At 38.8% G+C, this 23425-nt stretch overlaps 2 protein-coding genes across 5 annotated transcripts; one reads left to right on the top strand and one right to left on the bottom strand.

Moving 5' to 3' along the window:
- The first annotated feature begins 92 nt into the window (after positions 1–92).
- On the top strand, positions 93–6624 carry LOC139147917 (arylsulfatase B-like). Its single transcript, XM_070719140.1, has 7 exons — positions 93–670; positions 2165–2351; positions 2647–2810; positions 4029–4239; positions 4389–4638; positions 5135–5307; positions 5917–6624. Exons 1-7 carry the CDS (start codon positions 416–418, stop codon positions 6180–6182), a joined length of 1506 nt encoding a protein of 501 aa, XP_070575241.1. The 5' UTR covers positions 93–415; the 3' UTR covers positions 6183–6624.
- Positions 6625–8721: 2097 nt separating this feature from the next.
- Positions 8722–22027, bottom strand: LOC139147918 (sodium-dependent multivitamin transporter-like). 4 transcript variants are annotated; one of them, XM_070719141.1, is made up of 9 exons: positions 20437–22027; positions 19689–19826; positions 19313–19398; positions 18032–18076; positions 17340–17395; positions 15890–16032; positions 14989–15142; positions 14341–14447; positions 8722–11857 (listed from the first exon to the last, which is right to left on the bottom strand). In XM_070719141.1, the coding sequence occupies exons 1-9, from the start codon at positions 20622–20624 to the stop codon at positions 11800–11802; spliced, it is 975 nt and encodes a 324-aa protein (XP_070575242.1). In that variant the 5' UTR covers positions 20625–22027; the 3' UTR covers positions 8722–11799. The 4 variants fall into 4 exon arrangements, 2 of the variants coding, with proteins under 2 accessions (XP_070575242.1, XP_070575243.1); XR_011555835.1 differs by lacking the exons at positions 8722–11857; positions 14341–14447 and adding an exon at positions 16453–16541 and having other exon boundaries at positions 15045–15142; XR_011555836.1 differs by lacking the exons at positions 8722–11857; positions 14341–14447; positions 18032–18076 and adding an exon at positions 16453–16541 and having other exon boundaries at positions 15045–15142.
- Positions 22028–23425: the final 1398 nt, after the last annotated feature.

The following is a 23425-nucleotide window of genomic DNA, read 5'->3' as shown; positions in this document are numbered from 1 at the left end:
ATAGTCCCAGAGCTGAATAACTCTCAAGCGACTGTGTGTGGATCCGCGGTCAGCGGTCTTTACGTATTGTTTCGTTTTCGGTCATGTGACTGGTCAGCTGATACCGGTAGTTATCGTATTACAGGATGTTGGCTACTATACCAGTAACCTCAGGCTGACTTTTCTCGGCGGCAGTTACTGGCTGACCAAGCATTCCCCCTACCACTCAGCGCGGCAGTCTGCCGATGTCTAGCCCGTTAGTTTATTCTATTTTGATATTTATATGCCCACAGACTTGGAGCAAGTCCAGATATTGGCCTACGACAGTACGAGCTACATGACGTACAGTAAATATGAGGAGCAGTGTGTGACTTCCTTTCGCATATGCGTTCACGTATTTGGAATGTTTGCATCGGATGGTCGGAAAGACTGAGCCATGGCAAACTCCATTTACTTTTCCCTGATTTGCATTTTGTTCGCGATGCACAGTTGTCACGTACTCGGCAGCCGGCCCCACATTTTGCTGATACTTGCCGACGATTACGGTTGGCATGACGTTGGTTACCACGGCTCGATTATCAAAACTCCTTACCTTGACAAGCTGGCCGGCGATGGCATCAAACTTGAGAACTACTATGTACAGCCCATCTGCACACCAACTAGAAGTCAGCTGATGAGTGGGCGATATCAGGTAGGAAAGTGAATCTGATTACGATTCGTGGTAGACTTTAGGGTATGGTAAAAACTGCGAAACATATGTTTAGCCTATATATGTTTCCTAGGGCAATGCCTTAGGGGTTCAGTACTAGAAATACATACCACAGTTCGGACTGTGGTTGTAGATGTTGACAACAATAGGCCTCTTGGGTGAAATTTCCCTGAAAATCGCACCGGGCATGGCGATTTCTACGCTAAAAGGTGAGTTGCAGACCCACGTATTAAGTTTACGCCCCTTTCATTTAATGAAAGGGGCGTAAACTTGGGTCTGCAACTCAAGTTTTGGCGTTTATCTATATACCCTACACGATAGGGTCGTCTATGTTTTTACCCTCTTCTCACCCCATGACGACTACTGTTGATACGACTAAGACTGTTTAACACTTTTTGACTCAAGCACACTGTTTAATAACAGATAAGCACCTTTAACTTTTTGCTGCAATTCTGTAGCCATGGGGGTAGGCCACAACTTTCCCCAGCGACTTTGCTTGACGTGTGATAGGAAGGAAACACACACCTTAGTTCCTTCCCAGTCACACAAAATCGCCGGGGAAAGTTGGGGGCTACAGAATTGCAGTAATTTTGACCTCCAATTTTGTAGAACGTTCAGTTTTGACATTATAAGTATTCAGCCAAACATGTAGAATTTGGACCCCAACCCAATTTACAGAAAATTGTAGAGGTGGCGCTTTTTAATGTGAACCGAAGCTAATTTTGAAGGAGGGATGCTTGACACAACGATATCAGCATTTGATATAATGTTCTGCACGAGGCCCAATATAAATGGCCTTAGCCTTCCATATCTTTCGTCTCCAAGTTCCCGTTCTGATATTATCTCTTTCCTTCAGGGATCAACCTTATGATCTCGGAAGATGGGTGGTCACAATGATTTACATGCAAAGTGATGTGGGTTTCCCGGAGGGGAACTGCCTCAGGAAGGGTAGTCCCGGGAGTTTGACCTCATTTATTCCGCCTTATGTACACTTTTGACCATGGCAACGTTGAGATCAGACATTTGACGCTTATCTTTTACTAGCACAACTGCTAATCGCAAAAAGACACTTTTGACAGATCGTTTGGTAGAGAATGTAGATTTTTTACATCATTCAGGTACTTATATGACCATAAAATGTAAACTTATGCACACCCCTACCTCAGTTAATTGAGAATCGTTAAGTCTGTGCTTTGTATTTCGAATTGTCCGGGGTACACATGTACTCAATTCGTGACTGAATGTCCCCACGGGTTTACCGGTCCAACATTTATCACTGTTCCACCCAGCTCAAGAGTTGGCATAGATAGAATACTCACGCGAAAATTTCATTTTCAAGTTTTTTCACTTTTCGAACGTGTGAATCATTATTTTTGCATAAGCAGCCAGGCTGCAAAAGAGTTCCTTCAAGCCATGTTTCCTACTGGACTTTCCACATTTTTGCAACCCCAAAGATCTAATGACGAATCCCTTTAGATCCACACAGGTTTACAACATGGCGTCATAAAGCCTCAACAGCCGAACTGTTTACCTGTTGAAGAAGTGACATTGGCTCAGAAACTCAAAGAAGCTGGATACTCCACACACATTGTCGGCAAATGGCATCTTGGATTTTACAAGAAGGCCTGTCTACCAACTCATCGAGGGTTCGACACATTCTTCGGTAAATTAAAGTTTACTAGAACAGTTTACTTAAAATTTGAAATTTGATCTGTGAATTGTATTGAGAGTACTATGATGGTGTACTGAGTGTAAATGCCCGGGCGGTATGTTAATTGAGCGGCATTATGAGATGCAGTCCAGTTGCATTGTGAGTAAATAAAGTTCATATTTATTTCATGGATTTAATAAGTGTTTGTAAAGCCACTATGGATATCAACGGTCCCCCCTTTCCATTTTAAATATCCTTCGCCTTTCCTTTGTCGCCATTGTGTAATTGAAACTTTCTGTCAACGCAGGATACCTTGTCGGCGCGGAAGACTACTACACTCATAAGAGGGAGGACGGCTATGACCTGCGTAGGAACGAGGAGGAAGTCGCTAAAAACTACAGCGGACAATATTCCGCCATGATATTTGCCAGCGAAGTGGAAACCATCATAAAGGAACATGATTCTGACCAAGTATTTCGTTCTCAAGAAATTTCAAAGTTAGGCCATTTAAAGAAAATTCTTTGTCTTCCGTCCTTTGATTTTTGAAAAACCTATCCGGCCAACCAGGGAAAAAACAAACACAGACAAAAACACAAGTGTATTAACATAAGCTCATTTTTTACTTGGTTTCCTTTGGAAAAAGAATATTTTTATTTGAAATGGACAGGTGTTAACATTGTGTTTGTTTTCTTAATTTTCTCTGAAAAACCTATCAGCATGAGGGCGGCAAACACAGAATTTTATTTAAAGCGCCCTAGGCTACAGTGTGAACACAATTTTTTTTTCATATTTTGAAATCATATCATGATGCGGATAATATTTCATTCAAGTGTATAGAGAAGGCTCGAAAAAAGAAAAGATTTGTTTCCCCTCCTGGCGTGAGACGATCCAAATTTGCCGGGTCAGCTCTGTTTGTGACCTTCGCACCTAAAATTTGAAAGCAGTGACAATGCACTGCGCACAGCAGAAAAGTTCTCGCGTTAACTATTAGCCTATGCTTGGTGATTACTTTCGACAACGAGTAGGGTTACAGCCAAATGAAACGGTTTTTGTCAGATAAGCACGTTTTGTCAGATAAGTTTCCTACGAATTGTACAGGTCCGAAAAGTGAACATATCGTCGTTTCTCTGCGCATATCAAATAATCGCCGGATGTGAGCATTTCCTTCTACATGTGACATGTAGTTTTCCTGTCGGTTGTTGAATCCTGTGGTGTTAGTGCACTGAATATTCTAAACTACTAGTATTTGTGAAGAGTTCTCTCGCGTTTAACACCATGCAATTATCCAAAAATCATTTCAATTATGTTATCCTCAAGCCCAAATTGTTGCACCCGTCACACATTGACGTTAACTTCTGTTTGAATACGTAGATTGACAGTCACTTTGGTACGCGAACTTTAACAGTGATGATATTTTGATGACATACTCTTTATTTAAGTCAGAGAAACCTTTCTATCTGTTTTAAATACAAAACGTACACACACTCTCCAAGAGTCACATGTTCATCGCATACGAGCCTTCCGAACCAAGAAAATCATCCACATTGAAGTTTGCTCTAGTAATCAGACTCTCAAAATGTGTTGATTGAAACTTTTTCAATTCATAATTGTAAACTGTTTCCAACACCCAACTGAACGGAGACTCGCTGAGTGGTGTTAATGTGTTCCGTATTCCTGTTTTCCTTGCAGCCGCTGTTTATATATCTTCCATTCCAATCAGTCCACGCGCCGTTGCAAGTACCTGAAAAGTACATCGACCAATACAGAGGCCTGATACAGGACAAGGACCGTTTAATATACGCCGGCAAGGTGACGTGCATGGACGAAGCCATTGGAAACGTCACACAGGCCTTAAGAAATTCGCCTATGTGGAACAACACATTGATTGTGTTTTCAACTGGTAACGCTATAAGTTCATTTACCTTCCCCGTTTTTGCTAGCAAATGTAGGAATAATAAATATGCATCCTTATATTTTTTACTTGCGAGAAAAAACAAGAACTGTTTTTTTTTCATCATGTCGCTAATAATCATAATAATTATTTTTCAGATAACGGCGGGCAGGTAGGTGTTGGAGGAAACAACTGGCCACTTCGAGGATGGAAGGGATCATTGTGGGAAGGGGGAGTACGAGGTGTTGGATTTGTGCACAGCCCGCTCTTCGCCAACAACGTGAAAGGCTCTGTGAACAATGAACTGATCCACGTGAGTGACTGGTTCCCAACGTTAGTTCACTTAGCTGGCAGTACACTGAATGGCACGAAACCACTGGATGGGCACAATCAGTGGCGTACCATCAGGTAAGTTTATCTCCTGTCAGGTGCAGGCCACACAATTGATGAAAGAATGCACGGTACCTCCACAAAGTAGGTAATATAATAAACAGAAAGGAAAGGTTTCCGATAAAGAGAAGGTTTTGCTCACGTCTTTACATGCCTCTGAACTCTTCCTATGAACACAGATAACTTGGTAATCCTGTCTGAGAACTGCTATGCAGTTGAAATTACAAAAATGTGGACAATCCATTCTGAAAGTTATTTTGTTCTGGTAATCCTGAGACTTGCAGGAGACGCAGGATTAAGGACAAGGTCGTCCAAGTTTTGATACTACCATGGATGTTACCAGCACGTTTATAGTAATAAGTTATAGCTGATTGTCCAAGCCGATACCGTACACTATAGAATATTGTTGATCCGAAGCACATACACTGGTACAGAAACTGTGCCACGCTATTAAACTTCGTAAAATTGATCTACAAACTGAAAACAAATGTTTTGATTATTTCTGTTGTGATAGTGAGGGCGCCCCATCTGCCAGGAAAGAGCTACTTCATAACATTGACCCATTGGCCTGGTTGCCAAGCAACTCAACTGGCATCGATGATGTTGTTGCAAACAACGGAACATTCAACTCATCGATAAGGGCGGCTCTACGGGTGGGTGACTGGAAGATATTAACTGGATATCCAGGTATGACTAACATCAAATAAGTTTAAATTTAGAAAAATGAGTACGTCAGATTCTCAAACATGCATGGGATGGTACCTTAATTAAACGTTTAAGGAACAGCATATTGGCATATTATTGCGGTCTCGACTACACAGCAGTTGCTGTCAAGTTTCTAGAGAAAAACCAAAATATACTTGATTTTCATAGACAGTTGTGAGTCAGTTTTGTCGTACAGCAGGATCGATACTTGCAGTGTCTATGGTTTTGTATACAGTTTTGTTTTCGTAAAATTCAATCACACGCCATCTTTGCAAAAGAATAGTGCCAGTGAGTGTTTGGGCCGATGAATTGACTTTGTGTCCCTAAGAAGGGAAGCCTTGCCCCCGCCGATTGCTCTCAACGCTGCATACAAAGATGTTTTCATGAAGGTAATGCATGAAAAACATTGTTTGTTTATTAATGGCGAACTTAAATGTTTATTATACGAACAATGTTTTTTTATTCAGCCAATATTACGTGATTTACCATCTTTTACTTATTTATTTCATATCATTTATACTTATTAATAATTTTCATAGTTGTTTTCGTCGTATTCGTCACTAAAAGTCTCCAATCATGGGAACTTTGCAGGAAACGGAAGTTGGATTCCACCTCCGGAATACGGGAAAACACCTGTTGTCCCACGGGATGGATCTGATAAACGTGTCTGGTTGTTCAACATCAGGAAGGACCCGGATGAGCGACACGACCTATCGGATATCGAAACAGAAAAGGTGAAAGAACTGTTAGAGAAGATAGAAGACTACTACAAAACAGCGGTTCCTCCGAGATATCCTAAGTACGACCCGGAAAGTGATCCAAAACTACACGGTGGTAACTGGGGACCGTGGCGATGACATGGAATTACTCTTCCAGCCTGAGGGATCTCGAGTGAGGACTGTAGTCACTGATTTTATGTGATGGCGGATATATAGTCAGGTTCTCGCGTAGGATTATGTAGGAACTAATAACAAAATGTTACGGAGCTCGCCTTTATGGAAACTACATAGTCATCGTTTCAGTTTTTTTAACCTTCCAGGCAAAAGCCATATTTCCAGAAGGCATCAAGCGAGAACAATATGCAACTGAGGAACTTAGGGCAAACACAAACATAACAAACAAAAAACATCAAAATGTGCTACAAAATCGACAGTGGATCATTTACACGACAGCAATACACTCTGTAGTCATTTCCGTACTCAAATCAAAAACAACGTGGGCTTGTTTCGTTTTCTATTCACAGCATGTCATGTGAAAATACTGTTTTTACGACAAATAAAATACAGACTTGCGATATCACTTGGAGCACTCTCTGAACACAAAACCAGGCTTTCGTGATATATAACAAGATAGTAACCAGAAGGTATCAAAATCATGGACGATAAGGGAGATAGCTGGGCCTGATTGACATATTTTTACATGTACGTTTTTGAGTAAAAATATTAAGAAACGCGTTTTTTTACCGCAAAACCACCGTATGCGCAATGTTTTTGAAAAACTAACAAATTTTCTGAACTTTTCGATAACCGCGTAAATAAAAAAAAAAAACACATGTCGACGATGTCGGGTGTGTGACCTCTTCTTTTATGTGAAAACGCAGATATTGAAAAATACGTGTTAAAGATCCATTAGCTGTAACTTTGGTCATTTTTATTTTGTTTGTTCTGTGTATCATCTGCAGTTTCTGGTTTAAATTCCTGAACCATGGAGAATTTCCTAATATTTAGCTCATAAATATACCCTATATGAGTATAATCTGCATTGTTATTTTTTAAATTTTGTATTCATGTCCGGACTAGAATACATTTACCAACAATAACAATGGTCATTTCACATATACAGGCTGTGTTGGAAAGCAGGACACCGGACATTGGTCATGATGATCGGATTATAGTAAAATTCTGTAGTTAATACATTGAAACATAGTAGTGAAACATTAGTCAAAAGTTACAGCTAATGTCCCTTTAATGAACCTGCTGTGTTGCTACCGTTCTTTCTAATGTTGACCAGTGTTTTAGATAGATGAGTAATATCTTATAATTAATATTCAAAATGTCATATGGTAACGACTACCAGTATGAATGTTTTTGAAATCTGTGAGTTGTATTTGTTAGGCTTACTGAGAGAGTGCAGCGTCCAGAGTTTGTAGATTCTTAAACTAAAAACAAAACTCCCTTCTCTTCGACGATTGTTATCAATGGTGATTGTGGACCTGTTTACAGGGAATTAGGGGTGAACAGGGTAAACGTAGCACTGCAGACCAGGGCCGTGGCCTCACCAAATGGTGAAAGGGGGTTGAGCGTAATTGCTCAAGATTTTCTACTTTGCAAAACTAGAAGTTACAGAGTATCCAAATTTTCTTGTACACACACGTGATGGATTGAATAAAATCATCATTTTTATGAATGTTTCTGAATTGCTGCTCAAAACACTGAAATATTGACAGTGCGGAAAATTCCAGGGGTGACGCACATGCCCCCTTATGCTACGACCCAGGAGACAATGCTTCGATGACACTGCTAACCGGATTGACAGAAAACGTAAACAGTCTCCGTCCTGTAAATAAAGTTCAAAAGGGCACAGACAATTTTTTCTTTGTTTGTGGACAGAGTAAATTAAAGCCACCCTACATCACTTCAGATTAGCAGGGATGTTACATTTTTGACCCTTCGCTATGAAAAAATAACTTGCCTCTCACTTGCTTGTATCCTTCGAATCCAGTCAGCTGGCGGATATCAATGAAAATTTCAATGGGGTGAGGATTGCACACACCAACTAAAGCTTCGTTGTTTTTCTTCCGTAAAACACTGATAGGTATACCGAGCCGCACCTTGTTGAAACGAGGGTTTATTGACGTCGAAATAGAAACATACACGTAATGGAAATATGACGCATTTAAATCACAAACAACTGGGTTAAACTGATTTTTGCTACCCGACGGATCACCATGACCAGCCAGGTGAGCATGTCACGGACAGATATAAATCATAAATTGTTATCAGATTTCCGATAACGAAGAGCAGTGTACAAAGATAAAGCACATGTGCAGTTTTAAACAATCACTCATTCACTCGATTAGTCAAATATGTCTTTTACCTCTTCCTCTAAATCTGTCAATATGATTCTTGCCTTTCCTCGTTTCAACCAGGTTTCCATCACTCTTTGTCACAAAAAACGCTCTACGAACTGGCCGGAACGTTGCATAGCACAGTGCTGAGACCCCCCCAGTGTGAAATGGTTGCAACTTTTATTGTCGCGTAAACACAACCGACACCATAACGGATAAAATGGACAATTCGTCATACCCATAATATGTCGTTCACCCTTTCTTAAATTACACCGAATCACTTTATACGAACTGTATATGTCGAGTGAAAACAAGACCGCCGGCATAAGTGAAGATAATGTATCTTTAGTACATTTACATTGTCATGAAGTATTTTACAATAAGAGCATTGTCCGGAGAAGTCGTATTTTGATATCAGTGTTTGGAGAAAAAAGGTGAAGGTATGATAGCAGCAACAACGACGACGATGATGATGATATGATGATGATGACGATGATGATGATGATGATGATGATGATGATGATGATGATGATGACGATGATGATGATGATGGTGGTGGTGGCGGTGGTGATGATGATGATGATGATGATGATGATGATGATGATGGTGGTGGTGGTGGTGGTGGTGGGGTGGTGGTAGCGATGATGATGATGATGATGATGATGATGATGATGATGATGAAGTAAGACATCTAGCAAACATAATGCTCAGTGTTGCACAACGTGTAATCATGTTAAGTATTCATCCAATGCAATACATTCTATCTTGCTGAGAAAAGTATGCCGTCCAGACACTTCCATGAACTGCTGCTTGTGCGGGCTCATTTTGAACGGAGCGTCTTCTTTCGGAAACCGCAAATTTAATTTTTACCTATGAGTTAACACAGGGAAGTGTGGTCATTTTGGCTTTTAAGTACCGGTATTATTCAAGTCACATTGTTTCTAAAGTAAACCTCATTTTTATTCTTGATTATGAAGGAGAATGGCTCCACGTTGCCTTTAAGATGTTTTGAGCTAAAGGTTTAAAGGTATACTGTCACCTGTTCCAATTTTGCCACAGTTACCATTGAAAGAGAAAATCTAACCAATCACAGATTTTAAGCGGGTGGCTGCTTTTTAAAAACAGCGCCCTCACATGGGCATTTTCAATACCAAGGAATGCCCCTTTGACCATATATGGGCATATTTAGATTACAGGTGACTGTATACGCCTCGAGGCGTATACTATCTTAAAGTACCCGTATTTGCCGACAGAATGTAGCAGCAGCTGGCTTCTTCAATGACAAAGTTATTTCGTGGAAGGCAAGGCAGTCTGTATCAGAGTCAAGTCAACTAGAGACGGCAAAGTGAACTCGTGCCAAGTTGTCTTTGTCCTGGCTTACACTGAATACTCATTTAAGTGATAGTAACGGGCATTTTAATATTGACGTCAAGAGTGAGGTTAAAATCTCCTCCCAAAATAATATCAAAGAAAGAAAATTTTGTGTTGATTAATGAGGAAACCTATTTAAAGTAAACTTTTCGTTCGAAGGTCTTATTAGGAGCATAGGTATTTGAAAGACAATATATTTGGCGGGTACTGTCATTTACATGCAGTTTACAAATAAGGAATCTTTCCTTGTCATCTTGACAAGTGTCGGAAATGCTAAGGTTGGACTTGCGATTTATAAGCGTAGCAACGCCATAGCTGTGATTCGTACCATGTGCAAAGAATATCTGACCATTCCATTCTGTTTTCCATCTACTTTCAACTTCAGGAGTGCTACAAGTTTCTTGGAGTAAACATACATCAAATTTGTTTTGTTTTGTTTTTTTCAAAAACTAGAAAATGTGCTTGCGGTTCGATTTATCCCTTAATTCACGAACATTAAAACTAACACAAGAAAACGACATTCAAAAGAACAGAAAGAAAAAAAACACAAAGAGGCTGCACCATTCGAAAAAGCCTACAGACTGTTAAACAGCAACAAAAAGGACGTTTGCGGGAAGAACAAACCCGTCCGTCAACCGGTTGCTATTTTTCCGGTATGACACGATTCAAGAACAGCGCTTTCAAGTAATAAATATTCTGGAAAAAGTGAGCTATACCATAGACCCTTCATTGTGGTTGTACAAAGTAAAAGAGAATGTAAAGTCATTCAGCATTGAAGTCCTAGTGTAACACTGTGCCAAGAATGAGTGAACATGACAATGACTTATCACTTCGGAATTCTCATGCAGCTCAGTTGGCAGCTTTCGGCTCACTACGGCATCTGGAGGGGAGTTCAAGGTTTGAATAGAGTTCCGTTAATGTACAACTTTTCCTTTTTGAATACGACACACTTCTTATCCTGGTAAGCTTTACGCATTACCTCACCAACTGCTCTTTTCGCTTGGTAATCCGCTGCTGTCATGTCCCGCGTAATGTAGACCGTGGAAGACTGTAGGGCAGTCCAAGAGTTTCTGAGGATAGTGCTGACTTCGAAGCGGAACTGAAATTTACCAATGATGTGGCGATATCCGCTATCTTTCTTCTTATAGACTCCTTGGGCAATTTCTAAGGTGGAATCGTCGATAAGCGAATTTTTACGAAGCAAATCTGACTATTTAATTTGAATTTTCATTCCTCCGAAACGTAGGTTGTACTCACGTGAGTGTCTTTCTAAATCGTTCATCTTCAATTCAAGGCTGGAGCTTTTCGCTGCTTCATCTACCAACATTTTTCTGTTTGCATTAATGTTTCTCGTAAAATCTTATATTCTGTCTTCAACTCTTCAGCAGTCTCTGAAGTAAACTGTAGAGCAGTGTCAAAGTCTTTATATTCTATTTCTGTGTTTTTCTTTGGCAGAGACGCGTGGTCTTCTTTTACACGTTTCACGGTTTCCAAATAAGACAGGGCTGAAGTTTCGAAGTCTCTCTGTCTGAATTCCACGTCAGGTACCTCCTGCATTAATATTTCGTGGTTAGTAAGCACTCGGTCTAGCTTTTTCTCAATGTTCTGGAGAGTTTCAATTATATACTTTTTAAACTCAGAGTCTACGCTACCTTGTTCACACTCAGTGTCTTTATGGCTCTCAGGTTCTACTTCAGCTCTTACTTGTAGAAAGAATGACATGTCTGTCTGGCGCTGGGACGTACTGCGAGTGTTTACTCCTTTAATGGTCATGCTGGAATGACTGCTTCGTATCTCGGACCTCGAGGTCTATCGCTGAAAAAATTTCAACAGGCGTGATGTTTGAACAAAGGGATTTGAATAACCCGTTAACTCTCCCACCGTACGGTCAATTTCTTGAAAGTTTGAGTGAAAATTCTAGGCGAAGGAAAGATATTACATTTGTAGTCCTCTTAAGAAGTTGAGCTCGTACATTATTGTTTGCCAAGCTCTTGAAATTGTTGGCTTTTGGGTCAAATTTCGTGTAAATTCAGGCATCAGTTGACAGGAGCGATGGAAATCAGTGCAGCATGGTCACTGGCTGACCTCGGACTCCTGTGGATAAAAGGGGAGATCACTTAGATTTTGAAAACACAGCCAGAAAGGAACTCAAAAACATCATGCATGGTATGAAACTGGTCAATGTGTACCGCAAATTAAATCCAAACCTCAGCCGTTTTACTTGGCGTTAAGGCACGAAATCCTCACGCCTAGATTATTTTGTAATCTCGGAAACAGTTGTTGATAAATATTAGAGATTGCAGCACCCTTCCGAGTACAAAAACTGATCATAGCGCTGTAGTGTTAATATTTCCCCCCTGCGAAATCATGATTATTGCCTTTTAATTACAAATACCATACAAGAGACCATAGATGATTATTCCGTCTCTGACCCTCAAAAACATTTTGAGTACATTAAATTTAAAATAAAGGAATTTTCAATTTCCTATTCAACGTCTGTATGTTCACAAGTATAGCAAGTTTTTCATTTGATTACAAAATATTATTCACAATTTTATCATAGACTCCCATGTTTAGGTATGTTAATGCATGGGCATAGGCTTACATACATGTAAAATCAGTTTGAACATACTTTTTAATCAGACCTGGTCAGAAAATTGTGAAAATTGCCAAAAATATGTTTTGCATTTGATTAAGTTGAAATTTGTCATAATATATTACCTAAGTCAGATCACGTGACCGTAATCTATTATTTTCCCGCCAAAATTGTATATTGCAAATAACTGAATATTCCAACCGTCAAACATCAAAATATTTAAAATATTATGACCAACTAATGTAAAATTGGACAGGAACTTGTATTAGAACTAGTGGCAGATGCAAAATTATTGAATTTTGAATGACATTTCTTCACAAAAAACAACAAATACAATATTTTTTACGTTTTGCATGAATATTTTGAATATCAGAAAGAAGTATAGATAGAGTTTCATGAGTGCCATATATTTTTGAAAGAATATGATAGATGTTGTTCCCAAAAAGGCAGAGAAAATCAAAAAAATTTAACGGGTTACGGTTGGAATATTGAAATTAATTAAGACATAAATTTTGGCGGGAAAATATCAGATTTGGTCACGTGACTCAACTCGTCAAGATTTAGGCAGACATTAATTTAAAGAATTTAATAATTCCAATAATTTGGCCAAATATCAATGAAATCCGGTGGTGTTTAAAGATAACTGATCATTTTCTTACTTTTGGGCTTGATGGGTACAAACACCCATGCATTAACTTACTCCCATGTATTGTGGATGAACATTTTTGGTGAAATTTCTAAAGTCAAATCTTTTGTCCACATACCAGTTGTTACAACCCTATTCCAATTAAGTACATTTATGTCAGTTATCAAATATCTATAAATGCATGTATTGAAAAAGTATTACATAGTTTTCTCATAGACTACCATGTACAGTGAATCAACATTATCAACAGCTGATTATCAATTAAATCCAAATATCAAAATTTATACACACACGCTTGCGCAAACATATTGCGATCCACCTGTAATTTTTGTCCAATCACTTTGAGGGGTAATTTATAACAAGTCAGAAGGGGAAATTTGAACATTAACACCTTGTGAGTTTGTAAGGAGGGTCATTTGAAAAAATCTGAGATTCTTTTTTTTTATTCTATTGGGCCCCTTCCAGAACTGCTTGTGTGCAGCTTTACTCAATAAATGTTGGGGGAGGGTCATGAAATGTTTGTCATCTTAAACGGGGGGGTGTCATCAATATTTTGGTGGAACGAGTAAGGGGGTTCACTTATTTTGACTGATGCGCAGGAAGAATTTGCCGGCCAGACCCTGGCCATAATGACTGAACGCTCCCTTAGGTCTAAAGAAGAACTACAATTATCATTGAGAAAGCAAGGAGCAAATATCACGTGAAACATACATATTGGTAAAGGCTCTACCTCTGCCAAAATCACCACCACCACTACCAGCACCGCCGCCATCACCATCATCCTTATCGTCGCCGTCGGCTTCGTCGTGGTCTTGAATGCAGTGTCTGAGTAATTAATATTCTCTATTTGTCTCTGCCTGTCTGTCTGTTTATCTCTCTTATTCAATTCTCTTATTCAATTATGTTTGAATGTGTGTCATAGTTTTACACATTAACGATTAGGCCTATTGCCAGATTCTCCTACCTTAGAAACAGTCCCAGTAGTAACGGGTCGACTTGGATGTGTCTCTCACTGGGTATAATGCAACGGATCAACTCGCTGCATATTATGCCTGGGATCACCGTGCATAGAAAGCTAAACCAGCTGTACCACATGAAAGATAGCTGGGAAGCAGAAACGATATACAGACAGGTTTTTCTCCAGCGTTCTTTAAATATTTGAATGACATGAAAACAAAATGAAGTACACTGGCTCACTGGTCGATTCGCAATTTAGGCGAAAAATGCTTAACATGTTTGGCAGAGTGTTTCATTGACATTTAGAAAATGGGAAAAAACAGGCCATTGAATCAAACCCTCGATTGATATGTACTGCAGCTTTTGTGGGATATTTACCTTGTAGATGGATAAAGCTTCTTCCAAAACGTCTGAATATACAATGGCACCAATACTAACCCACACACCGAGACCAAAACCGAGCAACACACCAAAAAGTGTCCCCCCTTGGGTAAAAGATGAAATCATTCTGTAAGTGCAAACGACGTCTTCAAACAGAGTGCTCAAAATCACTGGACAAGTGTATTATATGAAAGCAGTAAATAAAAGATGTTTTCGCAATACAAGAATAAGTTCTTTTAAATGTAGATAGAGGAGATTGTATGAAAATTTGGGCCAAAGGGTAACCATGTGAATGCTAAAATAATAGTTGTCAAGCGAATGAATGAGCTTCTACGAACTTAAAAACAAATACCTATCTTTATCAAGTTGCCAATTGTATTTTTCACAGAAAAAAGGTTTATATTCCGTCGAATGACATATATCGAACGTGTTCCAAAATGAGAGATAGTTAATGATCGTGGCACACATTCTAGAAATGATATAGGCCTACAATAATTTGTTAAAATTACAACATAGCACGCAAATTAATATGTGCAATCCTTTTATAATGACGTTTGCTCTAAATTATTGCACCTTTACATTTTAAGTCTGTTTTCGTCTTTTGTATGACAGTTGGACACAATGGAGCGCTTGGATAGAGCTTACCATGAATTGGCCCTTCTGTAGAACATTCCCAAGGTAAAAGCGCCGACCAGAGGTCCTCCAGAAGTGCCAAATATAGTATTTGCCAAGGAAACTAGCGATCCGAAAGAGGATGCCACGTAGGCAAGGCCAATTACAATGATTCCGTAAATAACAGCTGATAATAATCAAATTAAAGACACATAGATGGAAAGCAATAGATAAGACATCTGTTTAATAACAGGATCGAAACATACAGCATAAAAGTCACGTGCACATTAAAGTTTGTTTTAGAAAGGACTATCCAAAAGGAAATTTCTCGTGTCCATGGCTTGTTACAAGATCTCTCTCTCTCTCTCTCTCTCTCTCTCTCTCTCTCTCTCTCTCTCTCTCTCTCGTAGCTGCGACTCCATGCGCGCTGTTTTGCTATGCACATAAATATATGAAAAATTATGTAGTTCCAAATCGATCCATATGCTATCGATGCACTCCTATATCCAAGTTAGAAATGGTGTGTTAAGGAATTTCTGTGACACAGTAGGACGATAACCGCGGATCAAAAGAAACTATATGGATATTTGTCGGTACGAAAACATATACCATGGATAATTTTTAAGGTAATGAAAAATACGGAAAGATATTAGACATGTATTTATCCCAGCTTGTTCTGAATGTTTTTTCTGTCATTGTGTTCATTGGAAGATAGTGTTCATGTACTCTACAGCTGCATCAATACTTTTTCGAATATGTAGAGAGCATCTAAAGTACACAGTATTTTGACATGATTTGTCTATACTTCAGTATATTTTATTTGTGTGACTTCAGTTGAGATGTACCGCATAATACTTTGGATGTGAAATCCTTGGAGTTGTTTATTTCTACTAAACTTCTGCTGTAACAACTTTTCTGCAAGTATCCAACTTACTCAGAATTTTGGTGAAAATTGTGTCCAGGACGTCGTTTTCGTACACGTTTCTGTGTGTTCTTGCCGCCCTTCATCGTCGCCAAGGTTTCATCATGTCTTCTAAAGTCACGGCGATCATGGAGTTTAATCCAGACGACACTGAGCTACGCATGGGAAATGTGAATGAACAAATATTAGACAACATCATCGGTTGAGTTGTCACGACGGACATGCTATTGGGTGGAATATAAAAGACACAATGCTCTCACGAGGGCATCACTATACCTGCACCACAATCTCATCGCCTTGGGTGAATATAAAATCAAGACAAATAATTTATTTATAATTTATAATAGTCACCACATTGTCATGACGTACAGGCAGCTGTGACAACTTGGATAGTCGACCTGTAATTTTGCGATTCTGGGTCAGACAGAATCAAAGCCATTTGTTATCCGAGTGTCAACAGTACTGTACAGCAACAAAAGTCTATCAGACAATATGCCATTTGCTCCCTAACGTTTTGCTGAAACGATGATGTATTGTACATTTCTCATCGGTAAAACTTTCAGAAAATCGTATACCTCAGAGCTCCCGCAAACAGGGCAGCCACGAAGAGACCTTGTATCCCAGGAATAGATCCAAACAATGTACTGATAAAGTACACCAGAATCTGTTAAAGAAATTGATCGATTGATTGATTGATTGATTGATTGATTGATTGATGATTGATTGATTGATTGATTGGTGATTTGCTGGTTCGTTCTTGATATTTAGCTATTATCTATGCTGTAGAAATCTGTCACCTTCATACTAACGTCCCATCATCTATCTATCTATCTATCTATCTATCTATCTATCTATCTATCTATCTATCTATCTATCTATCTTGATATTTAGCTATTATCTATGCTGTAGAAATCTCTCACCTTCATACTAACGTCCCATCATCTATCTATCTATCTATCTATCTATCTATCTATCTATCTATCTATCTATCTATCTATCTATCTATGTATGTATCTATCTATCTATCTATCTATCTATCTATCTATCTATCTATCTATCTATCTATCTATCTATCTATCTATCTATCTATCTATCTATCTATCTATGTATCTATGTATCTATCTATCTATCTATCTATCTATCTATCTATCTATCTATCTATCTATCTATCTGTCTGCCTGTCTGTCTATCTGCCTGTCTGTCTGTCTGTCTGTCTGTCTGTCTATCTGTCTGTCTTTCTATATTTCTTTTGGAAACAAGCAAGCGACGTCTTAGTATTGAAGCCGCAAAGGGCAGAAATTAAGATAACACTATGTCTTAATTTCATCTTAGTTGCCTTTACGGTTGTATTAGCCAACGACCGAAAAGGAGAACTCACCATTACCATTAGCGCTACTCACGATCTTGAACTTTTGAGGAAAAGAAACAATTTTAATGAAAAAAGAAAATTTGCTATGCTTACTTGATCTGAAGAAGTGTAATCAGGCGAGTAATGTTGGCCTCCAACTATCACAATGGCTGAAATAAAAATCACACCGGACGTGAACTTCACATGAGAGCACAAACATGAAAGTAAATTATAAGTTTTTGCTATTACCAAGATGCATGTGTACCATATTTCATTCACATTAGCTGTGCAAGCAAACACGCATATACATTGTGTGTACTGTTACAGAAGTAATGTGCTTTTCAAAAAACTTTCTGTAAAACTTGTAAAGTTGTAAACTTGCAAAGTTGTATGAGCCTTAATTTGTGGAACTTCAACAACATTCACAAAGTCATCAAGCAGATGTCAGCATAAATAAGCTGGAATATGATTAGTTTAGAGAGTATAAGGTTAGATATTAATTTTGGTATAGCAGCCTTTTATCATCAGCGGGCTATTCTGTAAGCATCTTTGTCAAAGAAATAAAGATTCTTATTTCTTATCAACAGGTACAGACTCTTGTTGATCTCTGGTAACCTACTCGTACGACGACCGATAGACTCAGTAGTAATAGTATATCGAAGCTTAAGTTGCTTCAGAAGCATGAAAGAAAACATAAAATAGACACTAGGCAACTACTTAATAATACAAAGAATAGCTTCCAAATGGCCCAGTTGTAACAAAAGCAAAAGCTTTACAAACAAAATTTTAAATACAAAACAGCTTACATGCATTTGTTGCATTGATAGGTGGCTGCAGTGGCATGATATCATCTGGGGGAAAAGACTATTTATTGTCTTCCATAAAAAGGAAAGTGGTATTCGTCCAAAGACCACTCATTTGTATTCAAATACTATTGACCATTACAATACTCGTATATCATCGTACATCTTTTTGTCTTCACCGATGTATCTAAAACTACAGTCATGCACCAGTTTCAAAGAACTAATAAGTTCGGTTAATTTTGTCAGCAAATATATCACCTCGAAGACTTTGAGGACATTGTTTTGAAATGCAGAATATTAAAAATAAAGGACGTATGAATGCAATTTTGATTTTTTCGTTTAGTTCCTTAAGGTAGTATGCGCCTCGAAAGTGAAAGACTTAAACTTTTGCTCAAACTTTCCTGAATGAAACTTTTAACCATTCTTTTACCAAATCAACAATAAAAATCGGGTGTCACCGTGAAAAGTTTGGAACTAGCGAAACAAATTACCCAACATTTTGCGATATTTGAAATTCAAATTGGCCGCCGTTCCTGTGTTAACCTTATGGGGGAAATAAAATGTTGGATTTTCGAAAAACTAAGGCGGTAAAAGTTTTTCTTTCTCCAAGAGCTTTAAAATGAACCCCCACAAGTGGTAGATCAGGAAAGAATTGTAGAAATTTGAGAGTCCCACGATCTGTCCCCGTGGCACGTTCTACCTTAACCCTTTCACCACCATGGTTTGTCCTCAATCCATTGTTTTCTATGGTAAAGTTGGACCTGTATACAGGGCACTGGGGGTGAAAGGGTTTAACAAGGGTCATCGAAAAGCAATGTCATTTTCTTTGCGTACTGTAAGGAGACATCCACACGGCAGTTGAATAATTCACAGACAGATAAGGCACAGCAGTGACTGGCGAAAATTTCTAATTTTTTTAAAAATTATAATTTTAACAATCTGTTTTTCTTTAAAAGAGGTTTTGGGCCTTTGTTGAAGTAATCACGCTATAATATAAAAAACTGATGACAACTAAGATGAGTTGAAAAGGGTTTAATAGGGAGTCACATGACCTTCAAATTCCCAAGTTTGAATAATTTTAGTTGATATTTTCCTGTTAATTTGTAAGAATAATCGTTTACTGTACAAATGTTTCAATTCCTCTACCTAAATGTCAAGACATTACCCCAGGGTAGACCAAGAATGGGTAGTTTCGAGAAATTGCTTAAGTTCATGGTATTTATTTTGAAAATTCTCTACGAGTAGCCCCTTTTGTGTGTTCACATTTTCCTGCAATCAACTTACTATTGTAGTAGGCATACATAACCAATCCTGAAAAATAGACCGTCGGCAGAATGATTAACTGGAACGGCATATTCAGTAAGACTGACCTGTTGGCATTGAAAGAAGAAACCTAGTCAGTTTCCTATCTATCGCACCTCACATGTATTACTCAGTATGTATTTCACACTTATTGTTCAAACACTTTTACACTCAAGCATGAAGATATATTTGCTGTAAAAATCACCAAAGATAATTTGATACATAGCAAAACTCAAAGACAGCATTTTACGTTTCACTACAAGGGCAGGCAATTTTAATTTAAGTCCGAAACCCTCTACAGAACTTATATTTTGTTTGTCATTGAGTGCTTAAGTGAAAAAGAAGATGTTCGACTTACATCTGGGCATGTTTCAGAGTTTTAGAAGACATGTATCTCTGCACTGCAGTTTGGCTGATGAACTGTGGAATTGTGTTCATTCCCCCACCAAATATCGCACTGAATATGGTTGTTCTTTGAGTTAGATCAAATGGAACTCTGAAAAAAAAGAAGTTACGCGAATTGTAGAATGTTCCATCCACTGCTTGTGTTTATTTGCCTGTGTTTATTTGTTTTGTTTATTTGTTTGAGAGTTTGAGAGTTTATCAGATGCATTGATAGACAGATAGATAGATACGCAGGCTGGCAGACAAACAGACATGCGCACTTGCTGACGGAGAGACGGCTAACTTGCTGGCTAGCGAGCCATCATTCTAGGTAGATAGAGATAAACAGGCAGAGACAGACCGACAGATAGACACAACAAACAGGCAGATATACAATCAGATAGACAGAAAGAGAAGCAAGGATGAGTTAGACGAATTGTAACAGAAAGAGAGAATCAGAATTGAGAGGATAGAATTCCCGTAGTCATAAGAGACTAATAACATTCGTTTTGACTTCATATGCTTGTGTAACTTGATGATAGTCGACTTTGCGATACTTAAAGAGAAAGACGTTCTCAGCGCATGAGGGAGACTATTTTCAGGCTGGGTGAACGTCGCACACATATTGATTTACTTTCTGTTCACAAACTATCACGACAATGTTGGACTCAGAAAGTTCTCACGAAAGTTACTTGGGTGATAGCCCAGAATGCATCACTCACTTGAACACATCAAGCCGACCATCTTGTTTGTTGGCCTCCCAGACGTACTGTAGACCACCTGCCTCGATGGTTCCCAAGATAATGACGGTCATGAGAGTCCCGACAATAACGAGAAACTGGAAGACATCTGTCCAGATGACCGCTTTCATTCCACCCTGAATATGTAGACAGATGATGCACAATAACATTTTTTCATGCTAGTTTTCTTTGTATGAATATAGCTGATTACAAATGACCCATGTATAATTTGTAGGCGGGATCGCAAAATTAATTGCCTAACTTGACAAAGGAATCGTTGTCGTTATCTATCATTATACATGAACAAAGATTAAAAAAGCAATAGAACAGGTATTACAATTCGCGCCACTGATAGTATGAAATGAATTTGCAGGGTCTCTGAACATCTGTCATTTTTACTTCTTCAAAGAATTTAAAAACTCACTACGCTGGTATAGAAAACGCACACTGCCCCGGACACCACCAATGTGATCCATAAATCTACATTCACAACTATAAAATAGAATATTGATGCATGAGATTCGGAACAGCGACTATCTTCTGATATCTGAAAATCAACTGTTAGTTCGTCATGAAGTTGTTTATACGCACTCAGTGCGTTAGAGGTAAGAAAGCACAAATCAAGCAAAACTAGAAAGCATTTGCAAGCAAAAGCGAAGTTCCAGAGACCAGAGCAGCGGAAGAAACAAGAGAATGTGTGACAAAGATAGGTGCAGAATGAAAGAGTGCTTTGGATTTTAATATTCAGGGCTGATAGCAGTAAACACCATAGGCCTAATACAACTAAAAGCAAGGCAGTCCGGGGAATTACAGTACACAGATTACAAATGCCTACATGTACGGTAAAAACGCAACAGATACATACGGGGGCGACAACGCACGGAAATGTTTATCAGACGACATTCTCGCGAGCCAGAGCAATAATTTTCGCTCCGCTGACCTACGCAAAAATCAATCGCTTGACGGGTAGCGCTGAGTTGTTGCCGTAAAGAGCCGTGTCATTTACGACGATGATCAGACGAGAGGAAACATCGGACCTGGGCCGTTGAAATTGAGCCACATGCATTTTCATTTGATTAAAAGCACACACTAAAACAATTTTCATTGCTATGTCGCTGTTTTCACTAGATACTGACCATTTGATCTTGGAAAGTTGAGTTGCTTTTACGTGCAGCCAACGCATGCCGGTGCATGACAGACAGTACGTTCACTATGAATGCCTAGCTCTGCATGGCAGGGCTGTGTGTTACCGGCGTTAAACGGCCTCCCACCACAGCCCCGCAGACTGATATAGGAAAAACCGCTGGTGGCTCCTCAGAAATACGGCGGGCAGTTTCTCCGCCAAAACAGCCGATTTGAGTCCAAATTTTGCATTGATCATCGTTTTAGAGCACACCCACCTCACCTAGGTACACGATGTGCCCAGCCGCGCTTGTAAACTTAGGGAAAGGCTATTTTTCTATGTGCGAGCGAGGCCATCGATACGCCGCCATGTTGTCTCATGAGCATTCGGGCGAAACAGTATAGCGCCACGTACGGCGGGTATTTAGAGAAAAATAAAATCAAAAAGCAACAAAAACAAAGCGAAAGAAAGCTAGAATTATTATAACTGAACGCAATATGATAGTTGAGCAATGCTAAATAAAAAATAAATAAATAAATAAACAAGAAATGCCCGTAAAACCCGTCCGAGCTGAGCGATGACGTCATAAGCGTGTCGCAATGCATTCTGGGTAATTAAGGTAAAATTTGTGTATCGCATGTTCTACGGTATTAAATCCGGAAATAGAGAAAGAGAAAGAAAGAAAGAAAGAAAGAAAGAAAAGAAAGAAAGAAGAAAGAAGAAAGAAAGAAAGAAAGAAGGAAAGTGAGCAAAAACTAACAGTTCCAGAGCTGGTCTCTGGAACTAATAAATGAAACGCGTGCATAACGCTTTGATGTTAAGTTACAACAGAGTTTGAATAAAACTAAGCTATTAAATACTGGGCAACAGACGTTACTTGGCAGACGTTACTTGAGTTCGTGCAGTGGACAAAGGGATAATAAGCTTATTCATGCCATCTACGGACCCATTATTCATCGATTTCAAATGCATGTTATTCCTTCTATGCGTATGTGACAGTCCAATCGCTAGTACTCGCTCCTCCACTCGATCCGGCTGTTTTTGTCACTCTTTACATCTGTTCGTTCTCGATTCAGTTTCTACCTACCTCCCTGCTCGTCATAAAAAACTCAGCCTGATAAGGAATGGCAGACATGTTTTATGACCTAGTAAAGTACAAATGTAGTGATGACCCCTCAATGACCTCTGTATGACCTGTCATTCAGATATTTTTAAAAGGGGCCGGTCGTCGGAACTGCGCGTGTGCGACTTTCTTGTTTACAAACAATGTATTTCATGCATGATATCTAGATGCATCAAGTCAACATAGCTGCAACATTTAAATTTTAAGTTTTAACTTTCATCAATCGCCAATGTACCCCAGATATAGTGTTTACATCGGTCTTGGGGTCCCTACTGGCAATCTTTGAGCAGACGATTGCCTCCCTTTAATAGTGTAGTACCATTCAAATCCGATATTTTGCTCCAAGAAAAATGCTAACGCGTGTGTGAATTCAACTTAGACCTGTAATTGTTCAGTGCACAACTTAGACGTATTGATTGGCTGTTACGAATGTTCCATCTATACCAATGAAAATACCAGAATGCAAGATCTTGATAGTAGCCAATTATTTTCACTGTGCAAACATGTCAGTGGTTTCAATGATAAATGAAAGCAAACATGAAATAGATATGTGTTGTTGTGTTGTTTTGCGTCTTCTCAAACAAATGCCAGAGTCAAGAGTCATTATAACATGTTTAATTATGAAATGTTTCTTCAAAATTCATACTTTTGTATTATTTAGCAAATACTTGACTTTGGGCACCCTGTGAAGCAGTGATTATGTCCATGCCGTTATCAAGGACAGC

This window comes from Ptychodera flava, chromosome 13 (assembly GCF_041260155.1).
Source record: "Ptychodera flava strain L36383 chromosome 13, AS_Pfla_20210202, whole genome shotgun sequence".
Taxonomy (NCBI): Eukaryota; Metazoa; Hemichordata; class Enteropneusta; family Ptychoderidae; genus Ptychodera; species Ptychodera flava.
Note: the sequence above shows the minus strand (reverse complement) of the source record. Positions and strands in the feature narration are given on the sequence as shown.